The 25,200-nt window shown below is 36.4% G+C and overlaps 1 protein-coding gene across 4 annotated transcripts in view; it reads left to right on the forward strand.

Moving 5' to 3' along the window:
• The window catches only part of LOC135696776 (kinesin-like protein KIF21A), a 38,956-nt gene that overhangs the window by 537 nt on the left and 13,219 nt on the right, over positions 1-25,200 (forward strand). For all 4 annotated transcript variants that reach the window (XM_065216285.2, XM_065216286.2, XM_065216287.2 and 1 more), the window contains exons 2-23: positions 2,121-2,300; positions 3,319-3,361; positions 4,037-4,225; positions 5,805-5,939; positions 6,493-6,615; positions 7,339-7,503; positions 8,462-8,577; positions 9,294-9,396; positions 10,151-10,243; positions 10,885-11,071; positions 12,199-12,256; positions 12,882-13,053; positions 13,646-13,738; positions 14,139-14,319; positions 14,837-15,015; positions 15,948-16,100; positions 16,801-17,040; positions 19,628-19,885; positions 22,712-22,852; positions 23,196-23,306; positions 24,002-24,103; positions 24,765-24,952. In XM_065216285.2, the coding sequence (XP_065072357.2) occupies positions 2,121-2,300; positions 3,319-3,361; positions 4,037-4,225; positions 5,805-5,939; positions 6,493-6,615; positions 7,339-7,503; positions 8,462-8,577; positions 9,294-9,396; positions 10,151-10,243; positions 10,885-11,071; positions 12,199-12,256; positions 12,882-13,053; positions 13,646-13,738; positions 14,139-14,319; positions 14,837-15,015; positions 15,948-16,100; positions 16,801-17,040; positions 19,628-19,885; positions 22,712-22,852; positions 23,196-23,306; positions 24,002-24,103; positions 24,765-24,952 (3,210 nt within the window). The remainder of the gene's footprint in view (positions 1-2,120; positions 2,301-3,318; positions 3,362-4,036; positions 4,226-5,804; positions 5,940-6,492; positions 6,616-7,338; positions 7,504-8,461; positions 8,578-9,293; positions 9,397-10,150; positions 10,244-10,884; positions 11,072-12,198; positions 12,257-12,881; positions 13,054-13,645; positions 13,739-14,138; positions 14,320-14,836; positions 15,016-15,947; positions 16,101-16,800; positions 17,041-19,627; positions 19,886-22,711; positions 22,853-23,195; positions 23,307-24,001; positions 24,104-24,764; positions 24,953-25,200) is intronic.

The following is a 25,200-nucleotide window of genomic DNA, read 5'->3' on the forward strand; positions in this document are numbered from 1 at the left end:
GTATGTAAATTTTTTATTTGCGATATCTAATTATTTTTGTTTTAAATGCTCCCATCATCAACGGTGTAAGCCAGGTTGGAGACAGACAGCAAAATTGAATATTAATAACATTTATTGTTCGGAAAATAATTCTGTTTTAAAGATAATTTAAGCGAATTTATTGACCTCGCCGTCACATTTTGCGTAGCAGCGTGGTCATATTTTGATTTTTGAATGTACCTTACCTAGTAGGTGTGGTGATTATTGCCTTAATTCAAAAATCATGGTCACTTGATTTTTTCGATTTTTGCCTTATCTTTTCAACAATCTTTTGTGGAGAAACTCAGATAAATCAATTTGCCTGTTGTTGCATTTCACGGTCATGGTTTCCTAACCAAGTCCAATTTATCCTTTATAGAAAAATTGTTCCCACAGTTACAACATCATGCTCCAATGAACGTGTTTGTGCCCTTTCTTTCGAAACACAAAAGATTCTTTAATGCAGCATATGAGATATATTTCAAAAGATCTTTTTAATATCTACCTAGCAACTGTTTGTAGGCTTGTTACCTTAGTGAAAATAAGAATACAGAGAATTATTCAATTTGTAATATGATAAGAAAACATTACAGGATTTTGTATGAGAACTGAGTATAACAGAAAAAAAGTGGTTAGTTTTTGATGGGCCATGTCAAAAATGTTTTATAAAACAATTTTTTATCGTCTTTTAATGCATTTAAAGTCTCATTAATGTACTCTAAATCCATCAATTGGTTCCTTCTTGTTTAAGCTCCATTGAAAAAAACACATACCCTGGAAGTGATGTTTTTTTATAAACCCCCTCCCTTGAATAAACTTGAACAAGCCCATAACCTGACAGACCATTTTCACATGACTTAAGCTGTGATGATTGTCATGTACAACATTAAATGAACTTGTTTTAACTGACCATTTTTGCAATGTTGTTTATCATATTTACTTGGAAAATGTTCTATATCTCAAAGTGAATTTGAAAGTTTTAAGCCTTGGAGGGCTAGGTTTATCTAAAATATTGGGCTTCAAAATTGAGGAATTATCTAAATCAAGGTATAAAGGTTTATCTAAAAAATTGAGGTATTTGGAAATGGCTACAAAACAAAAGTGTTGAATTTCCTGATGATCGAGATCTTACCTAGAACAGGTAGGAATTCAGAGGGGTTAAGAGTTTTTATCTCTTTCTTGGGAGCAAAAACCTGTTTGAAGAGGAACATAATAGTTTTGAGTATGTATTTGAAATCTTGAAGTATTTGTCATCATATAAGTGTTTACTCTATTAAATTAACAGCTTTTGTATTGGCTAGGGTTCAAACTCACTCATTTTGCAGCCCTTTCGTCTTCCATTTATTCATTCAAGGTGATAAGCTATAGTCAGTAAGGCAGCTGTGTAGAAATTTTCTCCAGGGTCTAATAGCAATTAGGCAAATTGATCATGAATGCAGCAACAAGTTAAGATTGTTGAATAATCTTTCAGTAGCAAGATAAGGATATGATACTTGAAAAGGGCCCAAAAACATTAAAATACTTCATAAATTAAAGGTAAATCTCTTTGGGAGAGGGGGGGGGGGGGGGTGAGTCGGTACACAAGAGAGAACTTCCATATGTCTGAAATTCCCTTTTACTTCTCATGAAAAAAGCTGTAAAGTTGAATCTCAAGTACAGGTTATAAAAGTACAGACAGGAGTTTTAGAGAGATATGTACTTTTAGACAGAAATCCCTTTGTATCAATAACATTTGGTCATATTTGCTTCTTTGACAGATGTTTTGTGGTATATTATTGTTAAGTTTATGTAAAGGGATAAGCGACACAAATCCCCTTGTTTTGAAAAAGTACCTCTTTTCGACAATTTTAATGCATTGTTTTGAACCATTACTTCCATCAAATCAACCACCATCGACCCTCTGCACAATATTGTATCACATTTATTATGTCATATTTATTATATTATATTCATGCTGCTTACATTTTTGTCATCTATAAATGTTTTGTACTGGATGAGATGTAATCCTAATGCAATGTTTCCACTTTTGTGTGCCATTGTGTGAATTAATAGGTTTTCTCTCTATAACACGCATTTACATTATTCGTGTATCCCTTGTGCAGGGTGAGGCCACAAAGTGCTGCTGAAAAAATAGACATGTGTCGAGTATGTACATCTGTGATGGACGACAGTCCACAGATTGTTCTTGGCAAAGATAAGGCATTCACATACGACTATGTTTTTGATACAACTTCACACCAAGAAGAGATTTTTAGAAATGTATCAAGAGAACTCATTGACGGGTATGCTTGTTTTATCTTTTATGAAATTGTTCATTTGTGTTTATGTTCACTGTTATGAATGATGTTACTTACTGATTATCATAGCAAATATTTGATGACTTATAAAATACATACCTCCTATTAATTAGAATGATGAATTTACAGGAGGGTGCACAGGCTCAGGCTATGTTTATTATAAAGATAAATTATTACACATGTATATATGTAGATTGTTTGGATCAAATTTTCATCAATCCTTGTAAAATATAGGTCTTTCAAATCTTTGTTAATGTGTTATACCCGTAGCTAACTTTTCCCATCATTTGACCTGTCTATAATACTAGCCCTAGGCACTTTTTTGATCCCTTTTGAAGTTAGTTGGCGATAAGATAATCTATGTTATTGGCATACAGAACTAAAAATAACACTTTTCATGCTAACAACATCCATTGCTCACACATGGAGTAGGTCACAGAAAGCCAACATTGGATGTAACCAGAGGCTTGCTTTTATGTTGGCTGTATCGATCTAGATTAAGATGGTTACAAGCAGATAAAATATAGATTTATAGCTGCTTTTCAGTAAAACATTAACAAATTTAAAAGTTATAGTATTATTTCTTTTATATTTTGTAATACATAATTTATGGCTTGACTTTTTTTGAAAATGCACTTAATAGAAAATTGATGCTTTCCTTTCCAAAAAATAGTATATTCGTTGTATCAGTGTTTAGAAAAGTTTGTTCTGTTTTGATTTTGTCCAGTGTGTTATAATATGGCAGATTTCACATTTAGCCAGTGGTATTATTTTCAAAATTACTTATTTTAATCAGAATTTTGTGTTAAATGAAAAAGTAGAATATATAGCAAGCTCAAAAAGCTGCTAATATTATCCCTGCATAATATTTGGAATTAGTATTCACTGATCTTACCAGTCCAGGATTTTTTAGGCTCAGATATTAATATTTAATCTGATATCTTAATACTAATATGCTAATACATATCTACCAGTTTTAAATTCAAAGTGGTTCCTTTTTCAGCTGTTTTGATGGATACAACGCAACAATATTGGCATATGGACAGGTAAAATTAGCAAATTATATTTGACCCAATACCTTAATCTTTTTCTTTGCTAAATTATTCATTCAGATGTGATGAATAGTCTCAAATTTGTTTGCCCAAAAGCTAAGCATGAAATTTTAAATCAAGGAAAAGTTAACTTTATAAGAGTTCTACATCTGGGGTTGTTTAATCCTGAGAAATCACCAGTGGCATATTTGTAGCTAAAAATATTACAATTATCTTTATTTCTAACTTTTGTATCTTCAATCATTTGATAGAAAAATATCACATTCTTTAAATTCTAATGCTGCGTTTTCGGACAACAATATGTCTTAAAGAGCTTGTTATATGCGAACGTTTTTAGGACAATGTGAAGATTTGTATAATTTTTGGGAGGCGAGGCTGTGTTATCATGGTGATGATACGAAGAAAAACCCGTAGATACGTACTAAATAATGTCGTAGGAGGAAAACTGGCCAATCAAGTCTACACATTTCTCCTGTATATATTCCGCGTTACATATTCCTGTTGTATGTCACCAGTAAAATCACTAAGCTGTTTGTATGGGTGCTTCTTCGGTTTTTTTCTAACATGATTTCAAATAACGAGAAACTAAAGAAAATTTGCCTAAAATTGCATTTTTCAAGTTGAGTTAAAAGACTAAAGATATTTTCTATACTATATTACTTTTGTTAGACTGGCTCTGGAAAAACGTATACTATGGGAACATCATTTGATATGAATAACAGTCTAGGCCCGGAGCAAGTTGGCATCATTCCACGTGCGATGAAACATCTTTTTGATGGCATTCAGCGGTTGAAGAAAGAGGCAGTTGAGAAAAACGTTGCTCCCCCAGAATTTAAAGTTCAGTGTCAGTTTATAGAGGTAAATCATCTTTAATTATTCTGGGCAGATTGTTTGTAAATTTCTAGCTTCTACTTTACGAGACAGACTGGGACTAGACAACCTGTTTACATACCGATCAGGTCATTTACATAAGACCTAAACTGAGACACATTCCGACTTGAAATTTCAAACCGGTCTGAAATTTTACGAGGTCTACTTATATGTGTTGCCTGCACTCGGTGACGTCAAACAGGTATGAGTCGAGGGATAAAAGATAAATGCGCATGCGTCATTTCATGCAAACAAGTGTTGACGAAAAAATTAGGACCAAATTCACAGCAACAGAGGATTTTATCAATTTTCTAAGTGAAATTTTCGTTAACTGTTGCGTGTTCTGCTGTGGGATCAAATTTTTGCTGTTTCTGCTCTTTCCAAAAATAGCCTCTGTTCTCCCTGATCCCCTAAAGAAAACTAAGACCGACCCGAATCTCAATTCGCCCCCCTTATGAAATAATAATAATAAGAAACTTCTTATTTACAGTTGGTATGAACTAATGATAGCTCGTACTCTTAAGAAAAATGAGCTAATAATAACCAACTATTCAACCTCAATACACCAAAACATAATTTTTATAATAGACAGCATAATTTGCAATTGCATCTTTCACCAGTTCATGCTTTTATTTTTTGCAAAAGGAAGCCATCGTTTCGCTGCGCTTTATCACATCTGATATGCAGTGCCAGAGTATGCTGCCCCTAAAACATAAGGACTATATGCAAACGGACGCGAAATTATAATGGCAATTGAACAGGCCCCAATTGAACTCAATTTGCATTGAATTTTCGACCAGATTGAAAACATAATGTAAAGGCCCTTGAAGAATTTAAACTTCTTCTTATGGATTTATGGTAGTTGATGGTCACCAAATCTTTGTTGTTATGATAGAGCACACAAGCAAGTTTACGGGAGATTTTCCAAGGAAACGTTGAATCTTCTTTAATGTTTAATGTCTTTAATCCAAAAAAGGGCGAATCCTGTGTGTAGTTTGCACAAAGATTTCATGCATCATATCTTTCGCTATTATACAATTTCAACTGATAAGAAACTGTTGTCTAGACAGATTTCCAAAGGAATTTATTGTGTTGGTTTGAATGTTTATATGGTGCATGTCTAGGCCAGAAATATGCCAAATCGTCTTCCATTATAGCCGTTTATGCTTGGTAGACTGCTATTAGAACCGCAGGAAATCGGTCGATTGTAGCATGGCATAGAATGTTCCTTTCTTTAATAAAATGTCTTACTCGTTCATTGGTCATGTAACCAATTATTATTCACTGGATGCATGAATTTCCAGAACATTGATTTGAAATTATTATTATTATGTCTGTCTGGATAACGAGGGGCTTGGGCCTGGTTTCAAAAAGTTAAGGTCGTGAGAAATCTATCTAGATAAACTTGGTTGCATTGAATGATTTTAATGCAGAGGAACCGAACTGTTCCATTTATTGAATACTCTTATCCTCGTACGATTGTAAATGTTGTAGTAATGAAAATATAATGTAGATATCCTAGAAAAATTTTCATTATATATCATATTGTCTTTAATTTTTATTTCAGTTGTATAATGAGGAAATAGTTGATCTGCTTGATATCGAAAACAAAGGAAGAAAAGTGGTGAAAATTCACGAGGATGTAAACAGCAATATTTACACAACTGGGGTTGTGATGCGAAATGTCACGTCTGAAAAAGATGTAAGAGAAGTCCTTTATTTGTTATTTGATAGATCCGTTGTTCCGAAACATGTTTTAAGCAGAACCCTTCTGCCTTTTCACCCCTAGAGTTCTAAAAACTTTTGTTTCTTTCCGTAATAGATTCTTTTTCATTGCGTTCTTGCCAGTATATTCTATATGCTATAATCAATATTAACCGTTTTATTCGTTGCAAAAAGCCTCAGTACTTCTTATATCTTGGTAGGTTTACAGCAATCGATGCTCGGTTAAAGATAACATTATTTGTACCCTCTTATATTTACCATACAATAAAACGTAATCCTAAAGAGGGTAAATATTTCGTTGCTGAATTTATATCTAGGTTAAAAGATATTGCATTAGAAAATCGACTCATAATTTCCAAAATGAACTGTTCATTTGAAAAGGTATATCAGAATGGCACTTCTTTTTGTTGTCACTGATGATTGTTGTCGCATAATCTTTCTTGAATACGTTTCCTCGTGTCCAGCGCAGTGTTTACAGCATCGATTTTGCAACATGCCTGTTAACATTCGTTTTCCTTCTTTGCTTATAGATAATGAAAGTGTTAGAAGAAGGGGCTCTTTCACGGACCACGGCAAGCACCAACATGAACGCAACGTCGTCTCGTTCCCATGCAATATTTACAGTCCATTTAAAGCATCATAGAATGGCACAGGTACGTAGCAGTGAAGCGATGTGTTGCTTGTTGACATTAAGTGTATTTAAAGAACTTCTACAAAGTCAAATACTTGAAGATGGCAACGGGTTTTCAAAGAAATTATCGTTTTTATGATCCCAGGCTCTATGCATGCAGCTCTTCTTTTGTTTTCACAAGAATATGTTACACCCGTTGTCCATTAAACAATTTAAAGATGTTGTCGATGGAAACTGCCCCAGGATCCGCATGTCATGTGGGATGGAGGAAAGGAGGGGGTTGACGATCTGCTTCAAACCACTGGTTTTACTTCCTAAGCCGTAAATGTATTCATTCATTCACGCATTCTACATCCAAGCGAGGGTTTGAACGGAGTCGTCACACCCCTGCCTTGTACCTATTGTTTCCTTCCATAATTGCTACCTCTCTGTCATTTGGTCCTTTACTGCATCCACCTTATGTTTTTATCAATTTCGTACATTTTTTTGATATTACCTATTTTATTATGTTTTTGCCTTTAAACCCCCATAATTCAACTTGGAAATTATCCTTATTTTTCATCGTTGAACATCCTTATTTTTAAGAAAGAACAGCCCACTTGTTCTGAAATGTGCAAACTTGGTTTCTTTATTGGAACCTCTATGAGCTTCTCATCTGTCACTATCTTCAAACAATTTGAATTAGAAAAAACGTCCTTCTTTGACTCACATTAGATTGGGGGTTTGATTTGTTTTATTTCTTTAGGTTGAGGCGGCAGATGGAGAGGGTGATGAGAATGGCCAAACTGAAGAATTCGAGACCTTGTCAGCCAAATTCAACTTCGTTGATCTGGCAGGGTCGGAGAGGTTAAAACGAACAGGAGCGACTGGCGATAGAGCGAAGGAAGGGATTTCCATCAATCAAGGTTTGGTAAGTGAATAACATTTTATTGTAAACAGTTTCATTTGGTAACAACATATTCGTTTTGGCTTTATAAGTAAAGACTTATGCACAGTTCTTCAGAGCAACAGTGGCTGTTAGCTTAATTGCTGAGCTTAGAAACACTGCGTATTACCTCTCTGTTAAACAGACCTACTATACTGTACTTCAAACAAATTGATTCTAGCTGCCTTTGGGTGTAGCAGCATTTTTGCAAGCTGTCGATTTTTGATTTGAGAAAAATCAGGCAGTTATAATTGTATTTGCAACGAGCTGTTATGATAAACGGAGCCTGGTGCTCATTGTGATCTCCAGTTACTATGATATCGGCATATGTTTTCTCAACTAGCAACTCTGTATTTGCCAACGCTTCTAAAAAGTTGTGCTTATACCCAAGCGAAGGTAAACTATTCCCAAAACGGCGCTTTTGGTGTCGCCTTCTATCCATCACAATCATAATTCTGCTTTGTACGCGAGTAACCGAAAATTCAGACAATCGGCTTGATGTATTTGCTATTTTTCCTAGTACATTTTCACTTTAATTGATAGTTATATTCTATTATATTGTACAGCTCGCAAGCTAGTATATTTATGGTACTGGACTTGGTTGAAAAGGCCATGGCCCGAAGTTTCAATCTTTTTATTATGACTGAATCCATCTAGTTCAGAATCCATGCTAGAAGGCAACGATGGATACCTTTGGGCCATGTTTGGTAAACAAGGCTAGGCCAGCGTTTAAATGCGGACCGTTAGTTGAAATCGACCGTGGTCAAGATCGCCCGCAGAGATGTCAATGGGCGAAATTCGTGGGAAAGTGCTTTTAAATGCGATTTTCAAAGGACTTTATATATATTGGAATTTTATTTGTCTTAGATATGCTAACTTGATGGTTGAAAGTCAGACTCTCCCTCTGCTCCCTTTTTTATCGCTGTTACTCTTCCATTTTCAGCTTTCTCTTGGCAACGTTATCAGTGCCCTTGGTGACAGGTTGAAACGAGGCTGTCACGTTCCATATCGAGACTCAAAGCTTACGAGACTGCTGCAAGATTCGTTAGGAGGAAACAGGTATTGAAAACTTCTGTATCTGAAAAAGTTATATAGATATATAAGGAAATTGCAAAAGATGAAAAAACCTTGTTTGTATTATTAGAAAGTCATTTGACAGGCTAGGGTATGCTAGATATGTTGGTGGAATAACTTTCCGAATATGCATTTTGTTTGACAGGATAGATATGAACCATAAAATATAAAATTCCAGAACCTAAGGAAATGTTTACAATATTCCATGGTTTGAAACATGTTATGCCTAGCAGCTCAAATAATAAAAATCAAATCTTAGACAAATAGAAGGAAAACAAATCGGCTAAGAGCCTTTTGACCTGTGAAAGTCGTGTCACATTTTCAGGAATATTTAGTACTACGCAAGATAATAATATTTTAAAAGCAAATTAATTGAAGGGACGTTTAACCCAGGGGCAAATAAATTTTACAGTGTTTTGTGTAAACTCTTTGCGAGAAAATCAAGAAACAGAGTTTGGATGTCTTGAAGTATTATTCATGCAAACAATCACTAAATTTCTATCCAAGAAAATCTGTTAATTCGATACACATAATATGATTTGCTCATGTTCGTAGAAAAAATTGCCTAAAAAATGTCCCTGCAGCATTTTATCCTCGTCAGGCGCCTATTTGACGTCTTTCATCCCTTTCTACCATTGTACTTTTTGTGAATCTACGTTGACCAGATCCTAAATCCTTTATACTTTCCTTCTCTGTTTCAGCCGCACAATTATGATTGCCTGTGTGAGTCCATCTGATAGAGATTTCATGGAAACATTGAATACTCTGAAGTATGCCAACCGAGCTCGAAATATCAAAAATAAGGTATTTATTATGTTTGGAAAATGCCAGTTTCCAAAATATGTTTGAAACTGACGTGATCTCAAAACATTTGATTATCCATCGTTGCATTTGTTCACCCAAGTTGAAAGCGTCTTAAGTAGTCGTTACGTTTCTATTTTTTTCATTGCAATGGCTTCAGCAACTTAACCCCCCTCTCGTCCAATTGCATTGCAATGGCTTCAGCAACTTAACCCCCCTCTCGTCCAATTGCATTACAATGGCTTCAGCAACTTAACCCCCTCTCGTCCAATTGCATTGCAATGGCTTCAGCAACTTAACCCCTCTCTCGTCCAATGCTTGTGTGTTTTCCTTATCACCATTGCCTATAAGGTTGTTTGCCTTGATTTCCTCCTTCATCATTATGATTATGTTTAACAGAAAATGTAGCTTTGTATTGACGGCATCACTGTTTTTCGTCATCACTGCTTGTCGAGAGCGATGGCTGTTTGAAACGATGATGTGATCATAGCCAATGCTAAGATTAATGGCTCTTAATCGATAACCAACATCTTATCTACCCAGCCGTGACTCAGAACCCGTTGGAAAGATCGGGGGAGCTTGAGAAAGCGAGAAGAAGATCTTACCGTCCAACTCACTATGCTGTAGGCTCAAGAAATGTGTCCTCACCAAAAGCCACACCCCTTTTTTAATCATTTATAGAACTCGGCATATAATTTTGGATTGCCTCTTTTTTGCCGTCTCTATCAATTTTCAAATGTCTCTCTGATCCTTTCAGGTGGTTGTAAATCAAGACAAAGCAAGCAAGCAAATCGCAGCTTTACGCGCTGAGATTCAGACATTGCAAATTGAGCTTATGGAATACAAACAGGTGTGGCTCTTTTCATCATTCGCGGCGTCCGGTTAATGATCGATCAAAACAATCATTTTTGACCAGGTGATCGATCATGGACCATGTGATCTCTACTAGAAAAACAGGCAATAACTTTCTAGTAGAACCCAGCCACTCTTTAGTTAATGGGAAACCAGCCATTTTGTGCCCCGAAAGCTTGGAAAGTGCAATTGTCTCTTCTCTCAGTAATCTTTTTCTCACTTTAAACAAGATTTTTCAAGACCCTTAGGTCTTATAAGGCTTTTTCAGTTAAAGATGTGATTGCTTATGGTTCTTAAGTTCAAACGTGCCTGTGCCAATCTTTTTAAAAACGTTTATTTGGGCCATTCAAGCTGTTACGTTTTCTGAATTTTCAACCTGAAAAGATGGATTTCTGTCGGTGGTGGTTATTGTAAGACGAACAGCTAAAAAGTGGAAGCTGGGTATCTTACTAAAATATCAAAATTTTTATATTTAGACTATTTATACAAGATAGAATTGCATATTTGTGAATGGATGAAGCATGGCAATCAAAGCCTTTTCCTGAAACACAAGCCTCTCCTAACTAATCCAGCTTGCGTCTCCGTCTAGCCATTCCCTGTTATTTTGCAGTTTTTTTTAAATTTTTTTTTGTTTCTAAGGGCAAACGAGTTGCTGATGGTGATGGCGGTGACCACATGAGTGATGTGTTCCATGAAAATACGATGTTGAACACGGAAAATGAGAATCTACGACTTCGCATGAAAGCTTTGCAGGAGACAATCGATTCTCAGACACAGCAGATTGCTGAGCTCAAGGCTTCTGCTGTTCTGGGAAAACTCGGAGATGGTAAATAGACAAGTTGGCTGTATTAACCGGCCATATTGCTTCATCTCAGTAAATTCTTCTAATAAAAGAGTGGCTTAAAGATGACGGCATCAAAATTTTTTTTAGTATATTTGAGTTTAGACAACATAACGTGAAAGAGTAAAATCACATACTTCTAAATATGTAAAATTCAGTTATATCTGTTGCCAATTTTCGGAAAGATTTCAAGCGAGAGACCTAATTGTTGCTGTTGTTTTGGCCTAGTTCATAAGTTTGAGAACCAAGACCAAATAAGAAGTTTTTGATAGGAAAATAGCTTCTGCAGATTTAGTTTAATCTCTTTTTAGCAATTTCCTAGCAAATTGGTAAGTGTTAACTGATTATGCTCATATTGACTGATGTGATAGGACTGATGAATTAATACAAGCATAATGAATACAAGGTTTAGAAAATAAAGTTTCAAGCATAAGCTGTCTATAGTCGAAGTTTTTTTCTATTGACCCGCCATGCTCCATGATCCATGCCTCTATAGCGAATCTGTAGTCAGTGCCTCTAGCCCCTGCTATCCACTGATGTGTTTTGTGAAATTTAAAACGTGTCCTTGAAACGACAACAGAACCGACAGAACTAAGTTTGTATTTTTTATGCTGTCCATTCTAGTACTGCATATATACTTTTAGCCTGGTTTCCATAAAACTTTTAACCGTCGCCGATGTATAAAAGCATAACAACTATGATAAAAGCTATATGGAAACCAGGCTTTAAGATAGAAGCTAACAGTTAGCGAAGATCAGGAACTGTTGGAAATGTGTCCCACGAAAATGACACCAGTCTAGCGGGCACAGTACAGTTACGAATATAATGTCCATAGGCTATTTTCTCCTTTAAGACCTTTCCTTTCGATCAGTGCTGCCACACTGTCCTTTTTCAGTTGTCTGTTATGAGGGGTTTTATGCTCGCGTTGATTGAAATAATCTATCTGGTCTATTGTACAGTATTCTTAGCTACATCATATGTAGTCAAACCTACGTATATCGGCCTTTTTGTTAAAGACCTACAACTAGAAATTAAGTGGATATGAATTTGATGCTTCCCTCGTGTGGTTCATGCAAATCTCACTAGCTCATATATCACTTCCTTTTTTTAAGGTGAAAACGACGTAGAGGCTCTCATCGTTGGCTATGTTAAAGAAATTGAAGAACTGAGGTAATTTTATGACGAAGGATAAAATGTAATAACATATTAGACAAGCCGGCTTGTTCATTTGCCTTCTGTAGCACGAAATGGGTTTTACAATGGGATTAGGCTTTTAAGTTGCTGTGATCTAGATACGTATCGGCATTGATTGGTAATTGTAGTTTTATTGATCAGAATATGATGACAAGAGCTACGATGTCATTAGAAGGAAAGCATTTTCTAAAATTAAACAATGACAGAGGAAATATTAAAATTTTTATTGTCAATTATTGTCAAAGTTCGTCGAGCCCTGTACGGAAGTCTTGGATCACATCCAATTTTCTATAAGCTTAGAATCTCAAGTTAACAAGCCAAGTTTCAAAGTCCAAGGACAGTAGCCCCAACATATCAATTTTTCTGTTATGTGCATTCTGTCGTTTATTGTGAACTTGCTCCCAAGATCTTGTGCATTTTGATATTGTCAGCCCCCGTCGTATTGCTTGAATAATGAATTAGAATTTGAGAAGTGTCCACTGATTTGACTGCAGAAATCATTCTTTTGTGAACCTCACATCGTCATCTATCATTTTATTATTGCTCATTATTTGTATCAGTATTATCAAATACTGGTGATCGCTGTCTCTCTCTATTGTAGCAATAAGCTGATACAAAGTGAGGCTATGTCCTCCGCCGCGGTAAAACGGGCCCGTGCGATCAGTCGCATGGCTATGTCACCTGGAGGGCCAGAGGAAGATGCTGCTGTGTCGCTGATTGAACTCGCCAAGCTTGAGTTGCAGAAGGAGAAGAAGAAAATCAGAAAAGGAAAGGTAAGACCAGTGGACGCTGTATTGTAAGAGTATCATAATATGTCATGTCACCAGATCTTTTACCATCGATCGCGTTAAGACATCACTCCAAACCGTAAACACAAGACTGTTTCTTGCTATAATAAACCAAGTTCTATCAAATACCTGTTTCTCTTTTTGAAAATCCAGCTTTTTTTCAGACTCTGAAATTTTAACCAGTGAACATATTGTGAGCAGTTAGGATATCGATCTTTGCAGCCTTGCTTGAAGTTTTTCATTGAACTATGTCAGGCTAATTTGTGAATAGCAAAATAGATATCGTAGGGTTTAGCCTCAAATAATTGGTGCTGAGACCATAAGTCTGCTAACCGATCTGTGGTAGTGGCTCTTGCTGCACTGGACAAAAACTCGCTAGCTGGCTCGTTGCCTGTGGACTGGCTGTTTTTTGTGCAAGCCAGATTCATTTCTTGTTATAGGACACGTGGTAGTAGACAATATGGTTAAAGCACTTTTGTTTTGTTATTTACGAGTTTAACCTTAAAGTAATATGCCAGTGGAAATGGTGTTTTCCTTTTTAAGTTTTTTTATCTAACAAAAGTTACTTCTTTTATAGCACCACCATGCGCATGACCATAAGCATCACACGCCATCACCGATTAAAGAAGCTGATGAAAGCGAGGTCCAAGAGAAGAAGGATGAAAATGAGGTATGTAAGATGCTCACAAATAAAGGGGTGGGTGGGGGGGGGGGGGGTAAAGCCCTATGACGTAATATAAGGCAAATGTAGTTTTATAAGATGATGCTGTAAAAATGTGGAAAAAATGAAAATTTAATTTACTTATGTTTCATCTAGGTGTGAAGAGCTACTTAATGTTGTTTTAAACCATTCCTTTGAAAATAGCATCATGGATGGTGTTTAACTAAGTCAGGTGTCTGTTTGCTAACTCGGGTTATTTTCTGTGCACATGGTGGAGAAATCAGGCTAAACATAAGCAAAAGGACTACAAAGGCAGTTTTAACAGCCGATTTTAAATTAAAGCAAAATAGAGACAACTTTGCCTCAACTAGCCTTTAGATCTTGCAGTATTCCATTTTTGTTTGTTCAGAATGAGAAGGGAGTCGATGATGAAATCGAAACGGAGGAAGCAAATAACGAAAACGAGAATCAAGACGAAAACGAGGAAAACCCGGAAGATGAAGATGAAGAGGAAGAAGATGACAACGATGATGGCTCGTTTGATTCTGATGATGACGATGACGCGATTTCATTGGCTGAATCGAGCTACCGTGAGTATCATTTTGATAGTATCGATAGTAGTAAGATTTCATCACTTTCGAACCTAGAAGATTGGTTAAGTGCAAGAAGGGCGAGAGTATGCAGCAAGAGAGGGGGGTTGAGACAGGAAACGGGCGGAAGGCTTTAGGAATGCGGTTTTGAAAGGGAAAAGCGAGAGGGAGAGAAGGAAGAATGGTGCCGAAATTAGGAAAGGTGAAATAGGGAAGAGGGTGAAATTCTCCACGCTGCAGTAGATTAAGGCTATTGGAATGTCATTGTCTCGTTGTATGCTTAAAGACATTCCTTCCACGTTGATCTAGAACAGGCACTTTTGGACATGTAACCATATTCTGAATAGATAGTGTCTAACATCATTGATCATTTATGGGTATGATGCTATACAAGGCAAATGTGTGTTATCACAGGAATTGTTTCTTTCTTACAGTGTGCTTCTTACCGTATCTAAAAGTAGGGTTATTTAGAACTTTGGATATAACGAGGCAACTCACGCTGTTTTTCTTTTTGCAGAGGAAGAAGTGCTCCGAGAAGACATTGCTGATGTTTCTACTGAAATCACAATCAAGCAAAAACTCATTGAAGAACTTGAGCACAGCCAGCAAAGGTTGTCAGCCCTAAAGCATCAATACGAAGAAAAGCTTCATGTTTTACAGAATAAAATCAAAGAAACGGAGGATGAGCGAGATAAAGTATGGTTCTTGTTACTTTACATTCTGACAACACTGATAATCTACTATCTCCGGTAGTTCTGGTTCGAATTTGGCGTTACCTGTTCGGTCAAAAACATATTAAGCACTTAATCTTTATAGGAAATGGTTCAATGAAATAAAACAGACGCAAAAAAGCATGATATTGCATTTTAAGTTCTTCGAAAAGGATCTGAATTGGAAGGGCTATTATACTTGATAGAGGTGGGGGGGCTATGTTCTAAGAAGTACTGGTAAAATTGAAACATATATATCAGTTTTATCACATTTTCCCCATAGATTTGATGAAAAGTAGATTTATGATTTTAGCCAACATCAGTTTACCATCATTCCACCTCTTTTTAGCTCACCAAGAATTAAATAACGAATGTTTCTGCACTGTTTGATGTAATGTCTAGATGCAAGGTTGCCAAAAACGTTAGAACAAATTATGAAAATCAAATAACCTTTCATAGAAACATTTTGAAGGCTAGAGGGGGCTCATTTCATTAAAACATATCTAAATGGGGGAGGTACAATCAGAAAAGACCTAGAGGAAACTGCACGTTAGAGCCTTCTGGTTTATTTTTGCCAATTGAGCACCTTGAATGTAAAGCAACTATGCAGAAGATAGGAGTCCTTTTAGCTCATTGCAGAACATTTTTTGTTGTTGGGGCCTTCTTTCAGAAATAAGCCTTAGTTTGGGGTCGGGGGTTAATCGTTAGAAAGCATATTTGAAAGTTTAGGCTGGATCTGGCTCAGTATAAGTAATGAAGGGATGTACAAATTGCTTAACCAAGTCGTTTTTAATGTATCTTCCAGAATCACTGCAATATTTGACATAAACCAAAGACGTTTCGCTCATTTAGTGAAAGTATACTTACAATATGCCGTTCTGTTCATCCATTGGGCTCATTTCAGTTGATTTCTTTCAGGTATTGCGAAATTTGGGATCTGTTGATTCGAAAGCTCAAGAGAAATCCAACGAAATACGAATAAGATACGAGAAGAAACTCAATTCAATGCAAAAAGAGATGTCAAAGTTGCAATCTGCAAAGAGGGAGCATGCAAGACTCATGAAAGCAAAGGTTAAATTCGATTTTAGTTTTTGCAGTTCCCTTTAAATTTTGAAAGGTTGACACAGCTTCTCCTTTATTTTTTCTTGTGCTTAAATGATAATGTTGTTTATTTTGTGAAAATGCAACAAGAATGAAACTATCAAAAATGCTTTCTCTTCGATTGGGCTTTAAATATTTTGTCATTTTATATATAACTGACGTTAGTTTAAGATCTATTTTCTATCGGTGGTGTTGTTTTAAAATATACTGCGAAGAATTTGTGTTGTTTAAAGCCAGTTGAAGAGAAGGGTTTGCAAACTATGAACTTCCTAAATTGTCCCTAACCATTTACCATGGAAAGGTAAGCTATTTCAATCAGCGAACCCTAACAGTATCTTTCTATGTTCTCGAGCTCGAGAAACATGACCTCTTAGCCAATTAATGAAACTGATTTGTTTTCGATTATCATCCCCGTCATTAAATAATCTCCAAAAAAAGGCTTTGGATCGTTAGTGATGACAGTCGAGCAAATGTTTGCTGTACCTGGTCCAGTGGAAATTACGCCGTCGTAAGATTTTTTGTTTTTACCATTTTGAACATCGTTTGTAGGAAAGAGAAAAACGGATATGTGATTACTTGGGGAAGAAATCAAATAGGCAAAGCAAAGTAAAATTTCTGGGTTTTCCAAATGCCTTTGTAGGGTTTATCTTCAGCATCTTTTCCTTTGTAGGAACAAAATGAGGCTCAGCTAAAAATGCTGAAAAACGAACTATCTGACTTGAAGAAAATAAAAGTAAAGTTAATGAGACAGATGCGAGACGAAGTTTCCAAGGCAAAGCACAGAGAAGAAAAGTTTTCATCGCAGCTTGAACAGATGATCAAAGAAAACAGGAAAAGAGATATCCAGATAAAAAATCTAAAGCAAGATAAGAAACAAAAAGATTTGATCCTTAAAAGAAAGCAAGAAGAGGTTAGTTTTCAAGTTGATTTTTTTTGTTTTTATGCTTGGAAGTTATGACGTGGAAATTCTTAATTCACGCTGCCCATAATACCACGAATAGGCCTCGAACTACAGATGTTTTTATGAAAATATTTGTTTTACTTTTGATATATTAGTTTTGAACAATTTACATTAGAAGTGTCGAAGTTTTTGCGTAACTTTTGCAATTGTTCAAGAGATTAAGATTGAACCTTATTTCATGATATCAACAGTTAGAAAGATGGTTAATATAGAGGCGCAGTTAGCTATATTTTTTGACAAGACTGCATGAGAATTAGCTCAATGTAGTTTAAAGTCAGATTATAGGTATAACAACTGGCATTCAATATTAATGCCTTCACAATCAGAGTTCATTTCGCTGATTATTATTTCTTCATTATGTATTGTCTTTCCTCCCTGTAGCCTCTTCACTGTTTCTTCAATGCGAACATTGTTATAAAATTCTTCTAGATACCTGATGCCCTTAAACACTCTCTGATTATCTTCCCTACCTGACTGTTGACGGTTAATTATTGCTTTGAATGAAGTGTATTTGTGCTACTATCCTAATTAATTCTCACGCACTGCTCGATACCTCAAATTATCACTTCGCCTGTTGGTACCTTCCCTATGTTACCTGTTTTTACTCAATATCTGGTTTTATGCAAACTGTGCCTATATCCCGATGTAAGGGCCTGCTCCTTAGCATAAGGTGCACCTGTAAACGTGAAATTGGTGTATGGGCTATCGTCATCAAAAGCTCCGGTCGATTCTCTTCTCACCAAAATTCTCACCAAGATTCCTTGAAATTTTATACGACCGTTTTATTCAGTGAGTTAGAAGTTATTCTAAGACCCGGAGTTGGTTTTGAGAGGATCATCACTCGCAAACATTTCTTTGCCTGTCTTGAGGCTTGCTGTTTTAGCAATCCAAATATTTGGCAACTAATATGAGATTTAATCTTGATGATTTGCATTCAAATGGGGTTTTGTATAAATAAAACATAACATTAACATTAATATGGTATGAAATGGCTTATTAGAAAAATAAAACGCATTCCATCTTACTTTTCTGATAACAAGGGAATTAAAAACTTCCAATCAAAATGGCCGATGACTTAAAGCAGTTTTGCTTGGCTGGAAGATCTTTGTCTAGGGCGTTTTAGAGTTGCTGGGTCATAATATCCTCTATGCTTTGAACCGTCCTCCTTAAATCCTTGAATTAGCAATTGTGGATTATTGTGAAGTTAGTGTTGGTGGGGTCTCTAATGAGGGTATCTCCAGTTGTGGGGAGCAGTAACAGGGACGTCGGAGCACATTTTGGAGTGGGGGGGGGGGGAGGTGCTCTAGAGAGGTTGGCAAACTTTGCCACCATTATCTTCGATGCCACAACCTTGATAACATACTTAAGCAAGAATAGTGGAGTAGGGCTACATACCCCCACAGCCTTCTAGCTCTAGCGTGCCTAAATAATTCGGCAGTCTTGTAAAAAAATTTTTGGAAAAAAGATGTATTTTTCTAAGAAACTAATGCTGGACTGTTGATAAATGTTCCATTTTATGTTAATTTTTAGAGTTCTATAAAATGTATCTCAGCGATGAATTTTATTTCTATACGTCACTCAGTTGCTGCTGATTTTTCTTGCTGGATGCTTCTTCTAAGAAGGGGCTTTTCAAAGGGGTTTTTAGAGAAAGATGTTTGGGGTGGAGGGTCCATCTGAGGAGGGGTTATGTTTTAGGCGGAGAGGCTTTACGGGGCTTGAAATGTCTTGATAAGTAGTTAAAGGAGCTGGCAAGTTTGTACTGTACATAGTTCACAGTAGTAATTTTTTCCTGCATGGAATTTCAACCACTTAATCTCCAGTGGAATGCTCTTTTTGTTCATAAAATCCTTGACTTTAGCTGTGTGCTTTGCAAAAAATCTTTCTCTCAACGACTCTGCCAACATGGTTATCCCTTGCGCTATTCAAAAAGCAAGGTTATCCATCGAGCAAACAAAGCGATCAATACAGTTTTCATGCACTCCGACCTTGCGATTGCCGTTTCTCGCGTATCTCTGGCCAGCGATCCTTGATAAATAAGATCTTATTACTGATGAGATTTTTAACCACAGTTGGAAGTAGGCTTTTATGAGGTGAAGGAAACCGTCTCATTGTGATGGTGGAAAATCGAGGAAAAGAGATGGGAAGCTCGGTTTTGTGGATAAACAGCATTGAAGTTTCGAATTTTTGAACATAGTTTCACTTTTTTGAGAGATTCAGTGCAATGCCCACGTGGAATGTTATTGCTCTGACGCAAATCAGTGTCTTGTCAAGGGCCTTCTCAGACTTCTGGAAACATATTTTCCATACCTTTACGATCAATTCGAGGCAGGGCCTGTATCAAACAGATGAACTTTTGAGCGATTTCTTCTGGTATTCTATGTTCATGGACTGCTGTCTAGGGTCTTGAAACGCCATATTTACAAAAGTCATCGTACATTTTGTGTTCTATTTTTGACTCTGCGTGAAATCCTACCCAATGTACAACTAAACTTTGTGTTTTACCGTTTCTCTAAAAATGGCTTGGTTCTCTAAACAGCTGAATTCGATTCGAAAGCAAATCAAACCAGTATCAGGAACTGTTGGAATGAAGAAGAAGCTGGAAGAAGAAAACGCAAAGCTACGCGCTCAAGTGGCAATGCAGAATTCTGCAGCCAACGATGAACCGAGAAAAAGGGGCCAGGCTGCTGTTAAGACCCCTACTAAAGAAAGGAACCCAGGGAAACCAACAACACCACAGAAGTCACCCGCAGTTTCCCGAAACGCAAAAAAGAAATGGGAGATGCTCGAGAGAAAGGTTTGTTGTGTACTCTTCAATTTCCTCTTGATTGAGTATTTTGTATTTAAACTAAGAGTTTCGAAGATTTTTTCGAAGCTAGATTTGAAGCACTTGAAGAAATATGGTGTAACTCGGGGGGGGGGGTGATTTTCTAGGCATAATGAATCAAAGAGCAGCTAGCCAAAACAAATAGCAAGATCCAATCTCAATAGTTTTATCGGGGACGCCGGCCCTTGCTTAGCCCTCTAATTCTTTTACTCCTGGTTAAGGTCCGCTCCATGTTTGTTGAAAGTGAATACGTCCGCACCTCAATGTTTTAGAGAGTACAGTGTCGTTAGATGTACTGATTTGCCATGTCGTACCTAATTTGCTACACATCCCTTTTTTATTAGAAACAGTTAATTCTTTTAAAAAATCGATATACTTTTTTTCTTAATTTTGTTCTCATTTCAACATTGATTTTTCTACATTTACTTCCTATAAATTGTTTCTAAGAAAACCAAGTAACAGTTTTACATGACATTTTTAGCACTGGGTTGAATGCCTTCTTCTTTAGACACAATTAGCACAGTTTTTCTACTTTTTTATCTGCAGCTTGACATGTTCTTTATTTGTTCTTGATTGTTTGCATATCGAGCCTTCGTGTTCTTATAAAATGCGTTATTATGAAAAAAAGTGTAAAGCAGCATTTTATTCGCTGCGTGTGACTGTAGAAACATTCTTATCTCGCTGTGTTGAGAATGATGATCGGCCTTGATAACAAGGAAGTAAAGTTTTCTTTTTTTTGATTCATCAGAAATTCACTCCGCTAATCATTGTCCCATATTGATTGGTGATGGCGTGCAAAATAATATCCATGATCCTGTTTGCTTAAACTAATTAATCGCATTACTTAAGAGTCAGAGTGTACCAGTCAGTTTTTAATTGACATCACGATTCCGTTAAAAGAAAGCAAGATATTCGATGTAGCCTGTGTGGCTAGTTCTTGTGTACGTATATCAGAGATCGAATTCTGCTCTTGACGTAGCTTTTTGGAAAAGGATCCCTTGAGTTTGACTTTTGATTTGTGAATCGTATTTGAGCTAAAAATTGGAACATTCTTGATTAACATAGGGACTATGTTAACAATTTTTCAGCGTAGGCCCCTAATCTGATGCCTAATCCAAGATCTTATATGTTTCCATGAAATCTTTTTTTAGCATACCTTAGCATACCTAGTTACTTGCCCTCTCATTATTTAAAGTTTTATTTTTCTTGTTTCTCGGTTTCCTTACACTTAAATCGATCAAAATCTATATCATATTTTTTCGATCATCAAAAAGACTTTGAGGTTAGATTTTCAAACTCAAACACATGCTTAACATAACACATATATCACCAAGCAGATGGCAAACATATTAGAACTTGACCCGTCACAGTGAAGCTGATCTACTTGTTGAAACTTGGACATGGATCACCACATAAAGATCGAGCTTACGAGCGCGGGGCTGAGGTTGGCAGTGGGAGTTTGCTCAGCTCTTTAAAGTTTATAAATCGATAGCTGGTCGGTTATAAACCCATAGTTTTGGTCACCAGTACCCCTGTCATGAATCTTCAAATTAGTCCCCACCCTCGAATAATCCCCACTCGCATAGCCCACCGTTTAAAGTCATTTCAATTGACTCTGCTTCGAATAGGCCTCCATTGATGCTCAAATAGTGTTCCTTGTATGTGTTTTTTCTACGAACAATCTAGGAAAACAGCTTCAAGCATTGTAGACTTGTGCCGAATTTTTAGAAATTTTACAGAAGTGAGTTTCTTCAATTCTTTCAAAAAACATCTACAAAAGAATATAAACTTCTGCTAAACGGTTTAGGTTGTTACCCGCTTAAGGAAAACTTGAAGATTGATTTGGTCTAAGATTCTTTCATTTAACAAGTCCACCTTTTCCGCCAATTCTTTATTGGGTTTCATTGATCGTTTGAATAAATTTGATTCCTTGGCTAATACACAAATGTAGAAAAATCTTATTTTTCTGGGCCTTTTTCTATTTATGAATTTACAACATCCTAATTGCCTTTTCCTATTTATGTGTTCACAACATCCTAATTGGCTATGATTAAAAAAGGAATGTATTTGACAAACTTTAACCGCATTCTTGATAAATATCTGAAAAACTTTTTAAATGATTTTCTTTGATGTTTTATTGTTGGTCAAAGCATCGCAATGGTGATCGACCATTGTATTGTATAATGTTGTTTTTACAATAGTGAACGTACACTTATTCAGACTAACAACGTGCAGTTTCAAGGATTGCATAAGACAAATTACGTAATGCAAAAGTAACCTGTGCATTTATTTTTAAGGAATAAAGCTTAATCAATTAATAATTGAACTCTGTAGTATTACGGGCTGTCTTTAATCAATTGGGAATGAAACTCAGATTTTAGACCCTTGAAAACTTTATGATCTGATAGTATGTTAATGACGGTTTAAGATTGTTAAGCATTTTGTAAACTTCAAGTCCCAAAATTCTGATTGGATATGCATGGTAGTTTTTTTCGAATTAGCAAGGAAATCTTTGTACGAAGATGAATAGTCTGAGTAGGCTAATCTATCATGTATATCATGTTTTGTGTTCGATTTGTTTTGTCCACGTGACCATGAACTCATCCATGTGTGTTTCTTTAATATGTCAGCTCCTTTGTACTCTCGACGTTTGTTGAATTTGGGAGAACACCTTCTTTCATCTATCCTTTATTGTACCCCCCCCCCCTTTACTGCTTACCCTCTTCATCGCACTTTACCTTGTATAAATCTGAAAACCAGCATTGAATATTGATTCATGATTGCGTCTTGTTATAGATGAACGATTTGATGCTGAAAATGAAAACAGTTGCCAGCATGGAAAATGACATGGAGAGATGGTTGCAAGATCGAGACCGAGTCAGCAAGCAGCTGGAAGGGTGTCAAAAGAAGCGGGAAGAGGCTTCGAGAATGAACAGGGTGTGTAGACTCGTTTTTAGTGCAATCCCAGCTCATAGTTTTATTACTTGCATTTTTAGTTACCTGCAGCCAAATAAGCCTCTTGCAAAACTTTACAATCGCGCAGAAAACATAGCACACCAGAGAACTTTTCGTCCGATGATCCTTACACACATTTTCTGTCGACGCTTCTTTTGGTCGGACGTGTGAAAAGTGTGAAATAAGTGTGAAAATGTACTTGAGTTTGTTAGCTATCTGTGTAGTATTTACCGGACAGATTATAGTTATTGTCACAGTAATGATGTGCCAGTTCTGCAATGATCGTATTCTGAAACTGTGCTCTTATGCGCAATATTTATTTAAGGACGAGAGCCTGGTACAAGAATTGAACGAGCAGCACGAAGCGTTGACTGCACAGATGGAATACATCCAGGAAAATATAACTGAGAGTCAGAGCACAATCATGGAAATGGAGGTAGATGCTCATATTAGTTACTGCTGTTTGTCTCTTTTCAAATGACTTTATTTGTACGAGCAAACGTGGGGTTGCTTGGAACCAAAGGCGTGGATACAACACCAAATAGTTGTCTAGGATATCAAGTTCTTTACATCAAGACTAATTAATGATTTCGATAATGCCCCTAAATCAATTCATGAACACACAAAGTCAAGCACTTCTCTGCTAGGCCTATTTTTCAGATATTTCAAAGTTTCAGAAAGACTGCTCCATCAAAGTTTCTGTGTAAAGTGACTATGAAAACTCTTGTCTTTTAAATAAAACAGTTATATTTTGTGACCAATTTTCTTCCTAAATAACGCTCATACACTTAGAAACTCTATAAAATCTTTTATAGCTATTTTGTTTGAGCTTTAAGTTTTCTATCGATGGGAAAGGTTACTTTACTGGTTACTGACCACATTTCCTCTGTTATTGTATCGTCTTACTTTTTTTCCTAAATTAATTGTTATTCTGAATAATACTGTTGCTTTCTATCATGTTTACTTCCGAGTGAATGCTTTTTTTATTTTGGCTGAGTCAAAGACACGCTAATGTAGTTTACCATTATTGCATAGAAAACATAGAAAACAAAGAGAACCATTTCACTTGCCCAGACGATGTGCAATTGATAAACATTTAGAGTTTCTGATATTTTTTGTATCTCTTTTCAGGATGTCGGTGAACTAATCAACTCGAATGAAATCATCCGAGGCTGCTCGTTATCAGAGGCGCGATATATGTTGGATCATTTCTACGGCAGAACCGTAGAGCTGGTATGTGACCAATCAAATCACATGCATTATCTATTGTTCTTCAGGGACCTTGTCTATGCATATAAGTATTTAGTCGGTATATTCGTAGAATCTTTTCCAACACCAATAATAGCTTACAAAGTTTGATCAAAGCTGAAAAGGTTTTTGAATTTAAGGTAGGATCAGACAGAAAAATCTAATAGGAATTGAAGATCAATTCGACATAATGAAAGGCGCACGACCGGGGTACGGCTTGACCAGCTTCAACTGTATGCAGATAGTCAGATGTGGCTCAAAATTAACTGATATATTGCTTAGAACTGTAACCGCCTTTTGGATCATAATTTAATGTAATGGTTAGAGTCTTAATGTTGATTGGTCGGGAGAGGACGCTTTTATGAGAGGCAGGGGGTTTGAGATGCAGGTCCAAAAGCATGGATGCGGTCTGTGAATAAGCTAACAAAAAACCTTACCAAGTCAACTTTTTCTAGACCAGTTTTTTATGTAGAATTGGGAGTATCCTTTGTATGTAGAGTATAAGATAATAATTTGTAGTATATGTTGAGTGAATGTGATTTGATCTGATAACAAAGACGGAGGTAATACACCTATTTTATCTTGTATATTCTTGATTACACTACCACAAGCCGGAAAAAGCCTTTTCACCTCCATTTGTTTTCAGAGCCAAGAAGTAGCCAATAAAGACGCTGCATACAAAGAACTCGAACTGAGGCTGGAGGCGATGGAACAACATTGTGAAGTGCAACAGCAACTACTTCAGCACGTGTTCGTAGAAAAGCACTTTGGAGAGGCGGGTGGCGATGAAGAGTACCAGGCTGGTCTTCTGGAGGACACGCTCAGTGAAAATGGGTATAGTACTCTTTTATAAGTCATTTTTGAGTAGGGCGTTAAGACATTCTATGTTATATATTGTCTATCAAAGACTCGCATCGCAAATTAGATGTTTGAAACCGTTCCTAACTTTTATGGTTTTTAGGATAGTTTCAATAAAACTGAATATGTCAAATTGAAAAACTCGATTCTTTAAGATCGTGCTTTATCTTTCTATGATGCAATTTCTTCTTTCGATAATCGATAGAAAATGATTGTAGTTCAGT

Source organism: Rhopilema esculentum, chromosome 18, assembly GCF_057945365.1.
Source record: "Rhopilema esculentum isolate cy_ngs chromosome 18, ASM5794536v1, whole genome shotgun sequence".
NCBI lineage: Eukaryota > Metazoa > Cnidaria > Scyphozoa > Rhizostomeae > Rhizostomatidae > Rhopilema > Rhopilema esculentum.